The following is a 17035-nucleotide window of genomic DNA, read 5'->3' as shown; positions in this document are numbered from 1 at the left end:
AGGCCAGAATGAAATCAAGCTTACCAGGTTTTAGTGAAGCAATTTCACATTATATTTTAAGGAGACCGTTTTTAGAAGGCAAACTAAAAGAACAGAAACTGAAGGGAGCAGGTGATCATGCTTTTACTCCTCTCCTTGCCTCTTTGGTATGGTTATAGAGTAACTTCTGAATCGAACCAGGTAAAAAAACTGCTGAACATGTAAGAAAAGACAAACAGCAAGCTACTAAGTTTCAAGCTTCATCTATAAATAGGTAGCTGATAAGAAACCAGGTTATATCCATCTTAAAAAACTATTCCAACATATTGGGGAAAAAAAGGTAACATCAGTTCTGCTACGGCTCTTCAGCAATTTCAGCATAAGAAAGACATCTGAAAGTATAAATCTAAGGTAGGTTGGTGATGTATAATTGAACAACATTCAGGCACTTGATGCCTCTTTCCATCCTGCGACAATCTTCTGTGCAAATTTGCCTGGCAAATACAAACCCAAATCAAGAAAGGTTGCAAATACATTTCAAACTTTAATCCGAAAAATTTACAAGGTGCGCGTGCAGTTCTGTGAAAACTAGAAAAGTAGTTCTCTTATAGATGAGAATCTAGCACTCAAGATTTAAAGGAACTCTAGTTAAAAGTGGATAAAATATGTACACCTCGAAGAAAAGGAAGCATCAGGATTTCACCATCGTTCTTAACTCTGGTATAGAACCATATTAGCTACAGATAGAGATATTATAATACAGATATACCACACTAGAATTATGCTAGAACCAATATGATGATTCATTAGTGAGGTAATTCTACTACTACTACTACAACCACCAGAACTACTTGACCACTATGCAGCCAAAAACATTATCAATATCAAGTTATCAAAAAGTTCTTCAAGTTTTTACTTTGCAATTCTATCATCAATCGATCTTTGGAATGGCAAAAATCTACTGCAACCAGTCTACAAATATCACCAAAAACTCCTCAACTTGACCTAGTTCAATTGCTACAGCTAAATGTCAGCAACTATGCATAAACTCCAATAATCATTTTTTTGAGATGGTAACATATAAAACTCCAGTAATCTTTTAGCAAAAAAAACAGAACATTCAGCATATAAGCTGTCAATGGATGCAATAAAATTCTGATTTAGTAGAGCTGAAGAAAAAAGATGATAGGGGCAAAAAATGCTCTCAAGAGTAGAGACATTTATATTAGGCAGCCCGGTGCACTAAGCTCCCGCTATGCGTGGGGTCCGGGGAAGGGCATGAAAACAGAACTCAGCATGTTATACATCCATCACAAAAGAAGCCTTGACATCTTATCACAGAAGTAGCATGTCATGCAGGGAGCTTAAAATGGTTCACATCCAACACTCACCTGTCTCAGATTCCATGCAATTACATTTTAGTCTTCCTCACTGTCATAAACAATTGCCATTCTCCGATGAGTTGTCGTCTTCCTTGGAGGAGATTCTTCATCCGACTCAATCCCTTTCCGCTTACTTGGTGCTGATTCCCTAGCATTTTGCTTTGGCTCCTGGTGAGTTTTGACAAAAACAAGAAAGAAAAGTGAGAGATATGAAGTAAATGATTTTAACAATCAAATTTCAGACAATTGAATTCTTCAGACTGCATGGCATCAAAACCTTAGTTAAAGATTTAGCATACAAAACAGTGTTAATCAGCACAGAACCAAGATTTATAACCATAGGGAACTCCAAAAGAGAACTAGAAGGTCCCCGTCAAAAGCATATTTCTGTGGTCCATCACATTTGTACCGGTAGTACATTAACGGGGGATGTTCTGGTTCTGAAGGTTGAAGTATTAGATTGATTTCGCTGTAATCTATGTTCCTTCAATCTTCCCTCTTGAGTAATCAAATTTTACCCGGAGTTCCCCTGATTGTTGCATTTGTTGAATCTCAGCAGGACTGATCACCAAACATGACAACCGTGATTATCATGCTCGGAAGAATCAAACTTCAGAAGGGAAATTAAACAAAGGCTGCACAGAAAGAGAGTGAAACATATAAAAGGCAGTAAAAATATTACAACATAGTACCATAAATGTTTTTCCATCTTCCAATTTATAAATTCATTGATTTCATTTAGTTTTTTAAAAGATCTCTTTTGATTTTATTTTTTTTGATAAGGTAAAGATCTCTTTTGATTAGAAATTAGATTCCATTTCTCTTCCATTATGCTTATCTCCCCCTTGTTTCATCCTTTGATGTCGCTGATGCTGCCTCGGCATGACCATAGGAGCACGGAACACTGAACATGCATCTTCTTCTGGCTCTCACATGGCCATCAATGGTCATTGCAGAAATCTTTGCTAATCATACTGAGATTATTTGGAAAGAGGGAAGAGGGGAGATTGGGCAAATTTATGTGCTGACAAGGAAACTGCCACTGATTGCAGTTTTTGGATTAGGTAAATGCGATGCAACGATTTGGTAAGTTGGAGATGTTGGCAATCCGCAAGCAGTATATACAAAGAACTGGGATGATATTTGGTAGGTGAGCACAGAATTTGGATTTCGGCGATTTTTGAGTAGCACTCCAAATTCTTCATTATTGTTGAAGAACACCGAAACATCCTTTCAACTTCAAGAACTTCTCCTATACATGGAACTTGATACATTTTTCATTAAAAAAGGAGGAAATTAGAGACAATTTCATAGAAAACCACATCAAATAAACTACCTAAATAAGAAGTCTACAGCCAGCCCCAAATTTGAACGCATTAAAAATTAAGAGATGAGCTCAAGTATTCTGCCTTATCAAATAATATGAGTTGAACTATCCCTGACATCAACATAGCCAACTCGTAAGAAGCCTCGTTTACCCATTTGTTTTAAGTCATATTTTTTCCTGAGCAGGTAAATTTTTTAACTCCTACATTACGTATAATCTATGTTGATTTATTGATATTCCACGCCTCAAATAACTAGGCATTGCACATGACTCCACTAACTTCTCGAAAATGGATATTTGCACCTGCAGGCACTGACAACGGTATACACTTTGCTTTGATTTCACCAACTTCTCCACGGAACCGATATATCTAATTTACTATTGTGCCATCCAGCGTCTCAAAAACTTCATACCCAAGCATTAGGCCCTAGTCTGATAGTTGAAGTGACACCAAAAGCTCACTCATACAAGTAAAATTAAGTAATGCTGACTTCTAAAAGTGGAATGGTTTAGAAACATCGAGTGGAAAACCATCTATTTCCTAGAGGTTACTATACCTGATCTCGTATAGTTCTCTAAAAACCAATTATTTTCCAGATAAACGTGCCTTCGCATTTAATACAGACAGCTTTAGAAACAGGCCATAAAGGCCTCGTTGCATGTGCACAAGCATCGGCAAAAAATTGCAACACCAGGAACACCTCATGAGATATTCATATCTCATAAGTGATGAAAAGGCTTGCATCCATCGTCCAATATTTTTCCTCCCTTGCTAACAAATTTACCTACAATTGCCAATAAAAAGGAAATTGCTGCAAAACCGGAAAACTCGTTTTTCTCCATCAAAACCCCTATCATATCATTCCTTCAAGGAAACTAAATGAAGAGGACATTTATTGTGTCGATAACTCAGGCATCTTAGATGCATTAAACAGATTTGATTTTGTTAATGCCACATAGACACTTAAGTTTCAACTATGAAGCACCAGAAAACCATTTTCTTCTGCTATTGAAATAGCGCCTAGGAAGATACAACTCATCTTTCAATTTGTTCCCATTTTTCTTGCATTGTCCTCTTCTGAGCGAACGTAACATTATGACCTTTGACCAAGATTTTAGTGTTTAAAAAGAAAGTCTTCTTCATGAAAAATGTTGATGTATAAAAATTGCCGGCCTGGTTTAGTTGCTTCATTTGAATCTCATGATACAAATTCTCGTTCTAACGACATCTAGGGTTAACGAATCCAACAGCTCATCATGAGACCACATGGTAATATATCCCTCATTTCCATGCAATAATAACCACGAACAAAATTTGCTACAGCAGCTATTTATGGTATCAAGCTGCACTATTGCTTCAAAACTTGATCCCTTTTCCATTAAAGTTCTACGGTTAAAAAAGGCAGTGAACAGCTGGCATCTATAACAGAGCATGTTTATAGTCCATAATAACTCTGCAGACCAATTTTAATCAATTAAGCCTCAATGCAAAACTAGTCCCGAGTCGGCTATATAAATCCTTTATATCCATTTCGGTCTAATCAGGCCCTATTAAGAGGATTCATAATAGTCAAAGTTTTCCTACACTGGCCGTCTACTTACCATAATCCTCTTTTCCCTGAGTTTGGGACCAGCCAATCTTTGCAAAGCTCATGTAAGCAGAATTAGTCCATATATAGCTCTATCAATAAATAAGTTTCCATTTGTTGACCAACAGGAATCCAGTGACAATAAATACCAGTGCAATCATTGATATACTCGGAAGACCCATTTTGGGAGGCAGTGCGTCTTGGAGAGCATGGTGTGTATACAAACACTTGATTAAAAGCTTGATATGGTTACTCTTTTCTCTTTCTTTTTTTGTTGGTAAGAGTAATATCCTAGCCAACTTGTGTATGCCTCAACTAAGCTATCGGGTACATGCTATACACCAAGGCTAAGGCTGATAGGAAGAGTCACCTAGAGTCAGCTCTGCGGGGATTCGAACCTCGGTTCCCGAAGTTGTTCCTCCAGGTCTCCAGCCCTTCTATCGTTAAGCCATCCCTTAGTTATGTTTGCTACAATTATTCTATGGCGCACTTTTATTGTCCATTAGCAAAATAAACTTCAAATTGGAATTCCACATGTTAAATTAGCGAGGCAAGAGAGAATTTCTTCTAAATCTCTACCAAGAAGTATTGCTTTTTAAGCACATGAATGAGTGTTCTTTTAAGCTAAAAGTACTGATCGCTGTTAATCTAACACAATTATTAGTAAAAGGGCAGCCGGGTGCACTAAGCTCCCGCTATGCGCGGGGTCCGGGGAAGGGCCGAACCACAACGGTCTATTGTACGCAACCTTACCATACATTTCTGAATCTAACACAATTATTAGTATTTTTTAAAAATTTGAAGATTGGAAGAATAAGGTAGATAAGGTAATTATCTCTTCCAAAATTCAAGCTGGCAGCTTTGTAGCTTTTGTCCTGCTCCTTCAGATATTTAATTTAATACGACATAACAAGTTTCACACTTCAGACAATCTTATCTCAAAATTACTACACGGTCAACACAAAATATCCAGATATTGCAGTTGATAGCTTGTAGTGCCACCAATTTACTGCACAAGGGATACAGCAAGGAGCCCACGTGGCCTTCAAAGTCTCATTAGCATATCTAGCAAACATTAGGTCAATATCTTGCTAAGCCACTCCAGCATCTATAAGGAATCCTTACCCTGATTAACATGTTTATAAAACTATCCTCAAAATATTTTACTGAGCAAACATCTGACTCGGCTGCCCAGGAAAATGGCACGCAAAGTCAAACACTATATGCATCTGGTTGAACCATCTCACTGATTTATATGAGAAGGCCTATGTGTCTGGAAAGATTACAGCAGTTCTGGCACGACAGTTTACAAACTAGCAGATTGAGAAATACCACTCAAAAGTATAGAGAACTTTCCAGTAAAAGTTTAAACTTCTCACAATTACCTATTTATTAAACACAATACATGATCAAAAAGGTTCAGATGGGATTTACTGGACAATGAAGATCAGTTTCCTACCTCAGCCTCCTCTTCTGACTCTTCATATGCCTCTTCCTCCTCGCCCTGATCACGCTCTTCCTCTTCTTCATATTCCTGCTCCTCCTGCACATCCCTTCTACGTGGGGGAGACCTCTCTTCTTCCTCTTCCTCCTCTTCAGTTTCATACTCAGACTCCTCTTTCTCGCTATCTTCGAAATCAATAGGGCACCGAGAATGTTTTGAAGCAGACAATGATGTTTGTCTTGGAATATCTTTCTGACCAAGGGGAAAATCTTCATGTTAGCTGAAAAAATTAGCAAAGAAAATAAGGGGAAATTTCTTTAATTCTACGAGACTTCTGCACCTTTTTCGCATTAATGATTCGTTTCTCCGCTTGAGCTTCCATTTCTAGATCTTCTTCAAAGCGACGTCGAGCAGCAGACCGTCGAGAGTCATAGTAATCAGTATCCTCTTCCTGATCATGAGAGAAAATTCCAATAGGCAGATATCAAGATAGATCAGAGTGGCAATTCTTCTAAGGAATACCGAGTAGTTCAACTAATGTCTCCCACAAGGCAACACCCATATAAACACTGAATGATGTGAACATATAATTCATCCACTTCAAAGAAAGCAGGGATCAGGAGGTTTCTATGCACAATGCCACTGTATAATGCTTCCTACAATATGCATGGTAGATGAAAATAAGAAAACCTTACCTCCTCAAGCGCATCCTCTAAGAAACCAGGAGAGAGTTGGCGCTCCCTACGTACAGCAGGCATGTATTTACGGTTGACCTTCTCCTTTTTCCGGTTGAGGATTACATTTGCTCTGATTGTTTGGCTTTCAGCCTTCATAGATAAAGGAATGTCAAAGTCAACTTACCAGCTATAACATAACAAAAGCAAAACATAATCCATTACTAATCAATTTTACCTTCTCCTTTTGCTCTTTCTCCCTCTCAGGGTCAATGTCAGTGAAACAGTTCTTCACTTTGTATACCTTCTTATGACGTGAATCAACAAGGGCAGTCAATAGACGGTGAGAGTTTGATGTCAAGGATGAAGGCATAAACCTCATCTTTCTTAAAATTCTCCCTTGTGATTGTAGTATTCCCTGCGAGTTAGGTGTTTATGCTAAGGATCACTGGGTAATAAACGTCATAAATTACCTTTTGTATTGAAGACAAAAAAGTAAACTGTATTCAATCTAAATATATGATCATCAAAGATCAATTGCAGCAAATGCTTATATTTGCATGTCATAGGTGTCAACCTAATCTCAATGAGTATGTAGGTTGATCTCACACTTAATACTACCTCACTGGAATTGGAATAGCCTTCAGCTTCTGATTCACTTGATCTTTAATAGGATAAAGCAATAGCAAAAATATAAAAGAATCAATTGATAACTAGCAAATGAACACCATAGCTAGCCAAAACATCTAAATGATAGTCTTCATTGAAAATAAAGTAGCGTGATGGGGCCACTGATAACACCTTAAAAGTACAACAGCACCAAGAAGTAAGTCTTGTTTGTGGAATGCAGGAGATGACAGGACTATAATCCATGGACAAAGGAATTAAATTAAAATGGGTTATCCAGTCTGTAGCTCAATTGGGCATTCAATTTGAAATATGAGAAAATTTTACTACTCAAATTCCCTTGGCACAGTTCCATCTTTTGCGTTCAAAAGTTGCATCAAGTACTTTAACCAATTGATTACCGAACCAACTAACGTTGTATTTTCGCCATAAATCTGACGACGGTCATCAAAATTCAACATGTTTCTTTAAGACCTTTCGATAGTCAGGCAACATCCATCATATTTCCCTGGAGAAACTTGCAGCAACTTCAGGCCTTTTCCTATACGAAAAGTACAGTAAATAATGGAAGGAAAAAATATTAAAAGTGTGGACCCAGAAAAAGTACCCCTTCCATCCTTTTCACATCACAGTATGTGAATGGAGACAAAGTTTAAGATGTTACTTTGACATATAAACTAAACATTTTACCCACATTGGTTGAGGGAATGGGCTGTAATTTCCTCATATGGACAGTCCCCATCTCATGGCTAGCTTTTGAGATTGAGTTAGGCAAAGGTCAATCTTCTTTACATGGTACCTAAGCTTAACCATGCTGTTGTGTTTCTCAATACTGCACCCCAAGTTTTTTATTGACCGAGAAAACCCGAAGGGACAGTGATGCACGTATTAAAACTCGGCAGCTAATTGACCGAGCAAACCCGAAGGGACAGTGATGCACGGTTTAAAACTCGTGTGACAATGAGCCTGCCCTACCCTTCTCCACTTAAATACCAGGACTATGACAGGGTTCAAAACCGTGATGTGTGCCTAACCTACAAATCACGCGCTGCTCTTACCACTAGACCAAAGCCTTAGGGGAATAGTGAAGCTCCATGTAATGTTATACTCACTCCAGATGTCCAATCTTGCCCAGCAACGAGGTGTTGGAGTGTTCCGCATTAAATCGTTGTCTCCTTGTATGAACTTGGACAATTTTCACTTCATGAGCTAGCTTTTAAGGTTGAGTTCCCCAACGTACATTTTCTTTACATATTAGTTGGTACTGAAAGAAGTATTAATGTATTGGGATCTGGGTGGGAGTTAGTTTGATAGAGAAAAAATTACTATCATAGTTTTAAAATTTGAATAGTTAAATGGCTGTAAATTCCTCAAAGTCGTGTAAGACGTATAGAAGAAAAAAAATAATTGAATGGTATCCAACACATCCCAAAATAGAAAAAGCCCATAAATTGGGAAGGAATGAAACGGATGGAGACATGCAGCCAAGCTTCCACCAAAAGGGATAAAAATCACAGGTTTAGGGAGGAGTCTGATCTGGCAAAAAAGTAAAGAGGAAAGGAGCCTTCCGATGGTGAAGGAAAGATAAGCAATCTGGGATGGAAAGAATCTGCAGACGGATAAAGAGACAACCAGGTAGGGAAGAGAGAACGGGGACGAGGAAAGTCGGGAAGGTGATCAGAACTGGGGTTGAGGAAAGTCACCAGAGTAGGACCAGTAGAGCAGAATAGAGCGGGGAAAAGATGGTTACTGTCTGCTGCTAGGTTTGACAGGAGGAGGAAGGAGAGAGATGGGCAGAGAGTGTTTGCTAACCTTGTTTATGCTAGAGGAATAAATATTCATTTTGATTTTAAACCTCACAATCTACTTACAACTTCCCACCCACCCACCCACCCACCCCCCAAGCAAGACAGTCCAGAATCCAGATATCAGTCAATTACTAATCCTATTATTTATGAAGCCCAGAGTACAATTTCCTAACTAATACGGAGTAAAAATTACTACTCCTGCATATTTTAATCTCCTACAAATCATCCACTGATTAAACAACCTGCGAGAACCTCATAGGGCTAAACTATTACAAGTTCTTCTTTCTTTTTGTGAAGATGTGAGTGTATATGTTCCCTGAAATTCCCATCCCACGTTAATAGGATTGTGCATCACATATGACAAGTGACAACAGACATGAGATTTCACCTTTCCATGTCTAAGAAACAGGTGTGCTTGATCATGCTGGGCATCTTGCACAGACATGTCCAGAACTTCATTTCCAATCATTAATTGTACACTGCCATCAGACCATTCCACAAAGCGTGCATTGCTTTCTACCTACAAATAAAAACATTTCATTCGGTCAGTACGAAGAAATGCTAAATGAATGAGAAATTTTCTCATTGATATTTGAATCCAAACTCACATGCAATATTAAAGTGATCACAAAGTTACACCAATGAGATAAATAACGAACAAGCTGTCCAGCCATTTGAGTTATTCCAAAATACACATCAGCAATATTTGACAGCACAGTAAAAATATTAAAGCCAAGATAGCCTACTAAGTTTTTTAGAAGATAAAAAACACAACCTATTAAATAATTACCTCCTTTTCTTGATTTCATGTTCATTTGATGTACCTTATGTCTTCTGTTTCTTTTCTTCTTTTTTTCCCTTTTCCCTTTTCCCTTGTCATTATTCATCTTTCCTTCCACTAACATTTTAATTGTTTTAATTATGTGGAATAAACTTCAGAAAAAACAAAATTTCCCTTTTTCGTAAAAGAAAAAATACCAGTCAAACCATGCGGATGAGCTTAACTTACAGAAATATCTAATGAATCAGCTATGCAACATAAACAAGCGTAAAGTTGCTTATTTCATCAGGACACCCAGAGACATGATCTGATTTTCTGAAACCACACCATAGCATATAAGTATAACGAAGTGTATTCAAAGATTCACTTGCATATTTTGCCAGGGTTTTTAACTTCCCTCCATCAGAAAATGTTATTAACTAAGCTAATTTGCTTATTAGTTGGAGATTCTTCTGTCACAGAAACGTCATCCTCTGGTCTGTTTTCTTTTTTCCCTTTCCCTTGTCATTATTCATGTTTCCTTATCCCCAATTGTTTGATTCAGTTCCTATAATCAAGGAATAACACCACTATGATTTTCCATTGCTTTAATTATGTGAATGGACTTTTTTAATGAGGTGAATTACGTAGAAACACTTCAGAGCTACAAAATTTTCCCTTTTTCTTAAAGAAATATGTCCCCTATCAGCATCAGACAACGCCATGCCAACGATCTTAAAAGCTTAAATTAATATCTGATGAATCTTTGGCATGTGCAAAAGGTGAAAAAGAATAAACTTGCTTATTTCATCAGAAAATCAGAGATAGAGCTGCTTTTCTGATCCATGCCAGGCATACAGATACAACCAAGTTAATTAAAATTCACTTACAGTTGTTGTTCCATCGGGCTTTTTAACTTTCCTCCATCGAACAATGTTATTAACTAAGCTGATGCGTTTCTTAGATCCAGATTCATCAGTCACAAAGACGTCCTCTTCAACATATGTCTCAGGATCAAAGGGCTTAGGATCAATGCCCATTATGTTAGAAACCTTGATCAAGTTCATCTGCATTATAAGAAAGTCAACGAGTAAAACTTTTTTCAATCATTAAAGGTTCCAGTGGTTGATAGAAAAGGCAGCAACAGCACTGACCAGCATGAATGAAGTTTTAAATATTTGACAACCCCCACATGAGCCATAGCATCAAATGGATCAACTGAATTTGCTTGTGTAAAAGAAATAACTGGACCAGAGTTTAGTTCAATTGAAAGTTCTTTTCCCGATACAAACTTAAAATCTGTTTTAGGTTCTCAGAGGATAAGCCATGATATAACATCCTTGGATCTAAAGAATCCATGTGATAAATTGGATGCTTACATATGGGAGAAAAATAAATTATTAGCTTTACAACAAAAGACTATATTGTGACGAAGACTAGTTGTTGTTGTTGTTAAACTTACATTAAGGTCCGGTATTTGCAAAAAGTCTTTCCAGTGTCTAGTCTATTCTCATCCTTTAAACACAATGATGCCCCCTAATCATTCGTTCTCTGATCAAGCTTTTGTTAACTTCAAGCCCGCTGAATCTCTTACAAAATGAGGGATAAAAAGACTAATCATGTCTCTCGGTAGAACAGCTTAATGTCTACCACTCAATTGACTTATCAAAAGAACGTCTAATACTCAAATGAGGTAAAGGTGTGGAAACGTTCTGTGATCCTCAAATTTCAGTGAAAGAAAAACATACAATTCATGGCCTCTTTGGTTATCAGAAACTATAAATCGACAAAAGGTTTCCCCCTTCTCTATCACAGATGATAGAATCAGAAGATGCTGATGATAATGATGTAGTGAGAAATATAAAGACGTGTGTGTTCCACTAGTTAGTCCAGATATGAATGATTCAGGAAAATTTTGTGCAATACAGTCTGCAAAAATGGTCCTACAAATTTAAGTTGACTGGACTTCTGAACCTTCTCGGAAAAGATGAAACAAGCTTCTCTAAAGCTAATCGGTAAATGTAAACTACCAAAAGCATCATAGAAAAAACTGCAACCACTGAGCAATATCAACCAAGTTAAGTCGTAGAAATACAGAATTTTGCAGTTTGAAACTTTCTGTAAGCAGCACCCAAGGGTGTAGCCAAGTGGTCAATGAAGTGGTGGAAAACCATGAGGTGTCAGGTAACATTAGGTTATTTCTTCCAATCTGTTTAGGCCTTGGTGGTCAAAGTTACCCGGTACATGTGCTGATTAAAATGACTTTTTCATTTCTTATTGTTCTTTCAAATTTTAGCTGCAAACTGATGCAACCAAAACGGAAAAATAAAAGGAATAAACATGAAAAAAAAAGCTCTGAATTAGGTTAGAAGTAACAAGAAAGAATAGTGACCTTATCTGAATAAGCTGGAGGTGGACGCAATGGAATCTCCAGCTCTAATGGGGGCCCAACTGGTTTTTCCTTAGTTTTAGATTCCACTTGCTCTTCTTCAGACTCGTATCCGCCATCATCTTCAGGTATAATATCTTCTGGCCTAACTTTCCCATAGCTAGTTTCTTCTTCCATAGGGGATATCTGCAATGGAAAAAAATTTAAACTCATAAGTGGTACCACAGAAGAACTAAAGTTGAAGAGCACTGCTCATTTAGCACTTATACGAACATTTTGCTCCTCGTCAATTTGATCCTGAACAACATAATCAGCCTCTTCTTCGTCCTCTGAATCCCCAAACACGTCACGAATCTCTGGGGCAGAGGATATGTGAGCCTCATCTTTCTCTTCCCCAGGGGACCTACTGCAAAACAAAAAATCACTGTGTTTAAAATCTTTTGGATGCAACAAAACAACATCAAAAAATAATTCCTTTTCTCCACAATAAGAAATCAAAATTCCACTGACCAACTTATGTAACCAAACCTTTTACAATGTGTCTGGGTTTCTTACAATTGGTCCACGTGTGTGATAATATATCTGAGTGATATGAAGGATTTACAACGGATAAACTCAAGCACAATCTGCCAACATGTAGTTGTCATCAATCAAGTAGATTGCCTAAAAGTAATTGATGTGCCAACTCCAAATTCAATAAGCAGATAGTCTGTCCAGATGTCTTACAAACTTACAATTTGGAACCTATACGCTCGAGAAATAAAACAAAGGTTATTGCAAACTGTCAAACTTGCAAGACTATAGTTCTTGAGAACCTCTATCGTTTACATACAAGTGTTGTAGTTCTTGAATTCTAAACGCCAAACTGAAGTTCTACACCAGTTACTCAGGCCTCATTTGTTTGCACTTAATGGAGGTCTGAATCTTGATCATTCAGATCTCAGACATTAAGTGCGTTTGTTTGTTTTTAAAGTCTGAATCTTAATTATTCAGACCTTAATCATTAAGTGTGTTTGTTTTTTTTACTTCACAACCACTTAATGGGTCTGAATAGGTCTGTATGATTAAGATCTATAACAGAGACTTAATTTCATTAAGATGCTATCACATATTCATTATTAACTGCCGCCACCGCCAAACACTATCAACTACCACCATGCCACCACCACCACCATACTCAACCACTCCCACCACCACCACCACGCCACCATCATCCTCAATCATAGCCGCCACCATTATCAACCATCACCACCCACTTTCCCCACCACTCCGACCACCATCATTCTCACCCACAATCAACATTCATCCACCTCAACTACCACTACTGACCACCCCATCACCATCAACAACCACAACCGGTACTGCCCATCTTATAACCTACCACCACCCACCCACCACCTTCCTCAATCACAACTATTACCACCACCCGCCATTGTTAACTATCACCACCCACCACCACCATCCTCAATCATAATCGCCACCACTACCAATCACTACTAACTACTAGCTACTAGCATGAACCACCATCATCAACCAAAACTACCACCAACCACCGCCTCTAGTCAACATTCACCCGTTAGCCATCACCACCACCAACTATCATATTTTAAAAAACTATATATTTTATTGATAGAATATTAGATTAGTTAGTATTTCATTTGAATTTTATGTTTATTAATTTTCAAATAAAGATAAATTTTATACATTCAGATGTTAAAAATCAAACAGTCTTAATTATTTCTATACAGATCTTAATACACATCTTGATATATTCAGATGTGTATTCAGATTCAGATGTCTTAATCTTAATACACATCGTGCTATTCAGATGTGTATTCAGATTCACACGTCTTAATCTTTAAAAAAACAAATGAGGCCTCAAACACTCTTGGGAACCACTCAACCGTGGAGAAACCATTAGGATCCAGGCTTGTCCAGTTAATTAATGGTTAGGGTGGTTTGGCAGTTTTCCCCCTTCATTCCTATGGCTTAAGTGACGCAAACTGGATTAAAATGCTCAGGTATGAGCACAAGCAACTTTAATTTGTTAGGACTTTCACAGATAGGTAGACTAAGAAAAAGTGAGAACAGAGGTTGCAGGATAGAATTAAGGCGTAGAAAGTTCAAGAGGCAAATCATGACTAATGTACAAATATGAAGAGAAGGCAAGATCAAATATTTTGTTTAGATGAAATTATGTTCCATGCAGGGTAGTGGAAACTCAACTTTGATATGACTCGTCATTGAATTTAGAATCACAAAAGGATGGAGAGAGATCGAGAAAACTATTGTCGATGCCATTATCCAAGATACCTTTTCTTTCAATCTAGTGGTTCCCTTTCAAAAATAGCTTTTATCAAAATTGCACACTCGTTGTCACATTGAACATATACACAATTGAGATAGTAAGACTTCGCAAAAAGCTCCTATAACGAGCCAAAAATGCAAGCAATTCCATTTTCTTTCCAAGCAATTCCACATGATTATTGAGTTTTGTTGTCCCAAGCATGCACCTTGTACGCTGCCACTAGATCCTTGGAGTATAAAAGTTTGATTAGCACGCAAAGTAAACCAGCATTCTGCCAGTACATGTACTCAACCCATGAGAGTAAAGAGAGCGGGCACACTTTACAATCCAAATGATCAACAACATGAACCATGGGCTGGTGATGAAAGAGACCAGAACATGTCTGTACATTCTCCAAAGCAAAAAAACATCTGGAAGAAAAGGGGAAGGAAAAAAAAAGTGGAGAGAGGAAGGAACAGGCAACCAATTACCTTGGACTTCTTGCTTGATTTACTTCCTCGTCTTCATTGTCACCAAATCGATTTTCCTCAGATCTTTCCGATTCACTGTCAATTACTTCCCTCCTCCTACTAGTCACTACTCTTTGACCATATTCTTCTTTTTCATCACTCTCTGAGTCTCTTCCTTCACTTTCTACCTTCTGATCACCAACCTCTATTTCCTGAGAACTCTGATCTCTTTCACCCTCACTCTCTCCGTGACCAGGATCAACATCTTGCATTTCACCTTCACTCTCCATCTCAGCCTCCCCTTGGCCTTCCACTTCTACTTCCCCTTCACCTTCAACATCGGCTTCACCTTCTCCTTCTGGCTCCAGTCCTCCATCCCCATCATCCTGAAGACGAAATAATCGCACAAGAACAGTTTCAAAGTCCGAAATGTTTATGTAACCAGACATAAATAAGAATGAAGAATGTGAATTCCAACTCCCAAGAAGCAAAGCTTACATCGATTGAAATTCTGAAGCTTTCTTTTCTTTTGACCAATACATTAACACATATCATGTCAGATCACTTCAAGTAACATCATCAAGTAGAGGGTGAAAGACAGAATTTTAAAAAAATTAAAGCAATCAAAGAAAACTAAACTACTATGTCCCAACAAATCTTCATATGCTACAGTTACAAATAATGCCAGTGCATATACCAATGACGATACATAAAGTGTTCCCTGGTCCTCATATTTTAAATAGAATTACTTATACGTACTCATTTATAGGAAATCCAATTTTATCTTGAAAGTAGCATACATTTCAACATTCCCTTGGATGGCATGCCATAGAACAAGCCACTTCGTTCAAACCACTGAGCTGGCTATACACTTTCAAAAATATCAACTAAAGAGGACCACAACTCATCAAGACTCTCTTTCTTGCTTTTTTGCTCGAAAAAATACTCCCTCCGTTACTGTTTACGTGACCCTATTTCCTTTTTAGTTTGTTCCCAAAAAAATAGCCTCTTTCTAAATTTGGAAATAATTTTACTTAACCTACCCATTTTATCCTTAATAACAAACTTCTATATCTGAAGTCTTATAGCCAAGGGCATGTTTAAAACCACAAGTTTTAAAAGTATTCCTTTATTTCTTAAATTCTTGAGTTCAATCAAATAGGTTCACAAATAAATATTCACGATGACCAATTGATATGGAGGGAGCAGTAAATTGGATTAACCAGGTTTGAAATCATTCTTCTACACGTTAAACAATAAATATACACGACCAATTAGGGCCAACTATTAACACTTCAGCGAAAAATCAAACAAAACCATATCACATTAATTAGTTAACTAGATTTTTAAAAAGAAAGAAGAAGTTGATGAATCAAACGAGGGGATTGAGATAAAAATTCGAACCGAAGCGTAATCGGGTTGACGGTTGGATTCGTGTTCGGATTCAACCTCCTCTTCTTCTTCTTCTTCCTCTTCGGATTGGTCTCCGAATAGGTTTTGCATCATCTGATGCCTCTTCTCTTCTCCTACCATCGCTCCTCTTTGCTCTCTTCTTCCTCTTTGCTTCACTCTCTCTTTTTCTCTTCAATTCGGTGCTTTTTTGGCTTTTTTCTATCTGAGTTGCTGAGACTGTTTTGTAACGCCTCTTAGAAACTGTGAAGCTGAGTAATATCACACCTGTATTCGAAGTTTTTACTAAACTGACTGCTTTTTAGGTTTAATATATGATAAGCCAATGAGAAAATACATAAAATATTCGGATATTTATTTATTACTCCTATTTATACTTTGTTTGTCTTTTTTGTCTTTATGACAGGCCGTGACCCTTGCACAATTTTTACACGTAGTATCTTGGCTGTGACGGAGGTTGTCTGGGTGCAAAACAAACTGTGGGTCCCGTTAAAATCTGAGTTGGATTGTTGTTACATTAAAATCTGAATTGGAGGGATTCGCACCTTCACAATATCTCAAAAACTTTCAAAATAACTTTGGTTTAAATATTTAATATCATTTTCTTTGATAAGTTTTAAATTTTGTTAAATATTAAGGAATTAAAAAGTATGAACGGTAAAACAACAAAAAATTAGTGGAGATGGAAAGTTAACTTAACTTTTAGAGATGACAAATGAGGCCGGAGTCTAGAATTTTTCATTACTTATCATGTGAATCAAAAAGTGTTATACTTATCCCATTATTGAATTAAAGGGAGAAAAGTATAATCTGTAAATCCAGCATGGAGCGTGGAAGGTTTTGATCCTCAAATTTCTTCTAATTCCAACGGGTGTTTAAAATCAATTTA

The 17035-nt window shown here is 37.4% G+C and overlaps 1 protein-coding gene across 2 annotated transcripts; it reads right to left on the bottom strand.

Annotated features, from left to right (window-relative positions):
* On the bottom strand, positions 220 to 16424 carry LOC109223787 (protein LEO1 homolog). 2 transcript variants are annotated; one of them, XM_019388214.1, is made up of 12 exons: positions 16141 to 16424; positions 14758 to 15122; positions 12253 to 12385; positions 11983 to 12165; positions 10481 to 10657; positions 9219 to 9350; positions 6634 to 6813; positions 6417 to 6548; positions 6062 to 6172; positions 5737 to 5973; positions 1371 to 1529; positions 220 to 473 (listed from the first exon to the last, which is right to left on the bottom strand). In XM_019388214.1, the coding sequence occupies exons 1-11, from the start codon at positions 16267 to 16269 to the stop codon at positions 1398 to 1400; spliced, it is 1911 nt and encodes a 636-aa protein (XP_019243759.1). In that variant the 5' UTR covers positions 16270 to 16424; the 3' UTR covers positions 220 to 473; positions 1371 to 1397. The 2 variants fall into 2 exon arrangements, with proteins under 2 accessions (XP_019243759.1, XP_019243760.1); XM_019388215.1 differs by having other exon boundaries at positions 12253 to 12382.

Source organism: Nicotiana attenuata, chromosome 3, assembly GCF_001879085.1.
Source record: "Nicotiana attenuata strain UT chromosome 3, NIATTr2, whole genome shotgun sequence".
NCBI classification, from domain to species: Eukaryota; Viridiplantae; Streptophyta; class Magnoliopsida; order Solanales; family Solanaceae; genus Nicotiana; species Nicotiana attenuata.
Note: the sequence above shows the minus strand (reverse complement) of the source record. Positions and strands in the feature narration are given on the sequence as shown.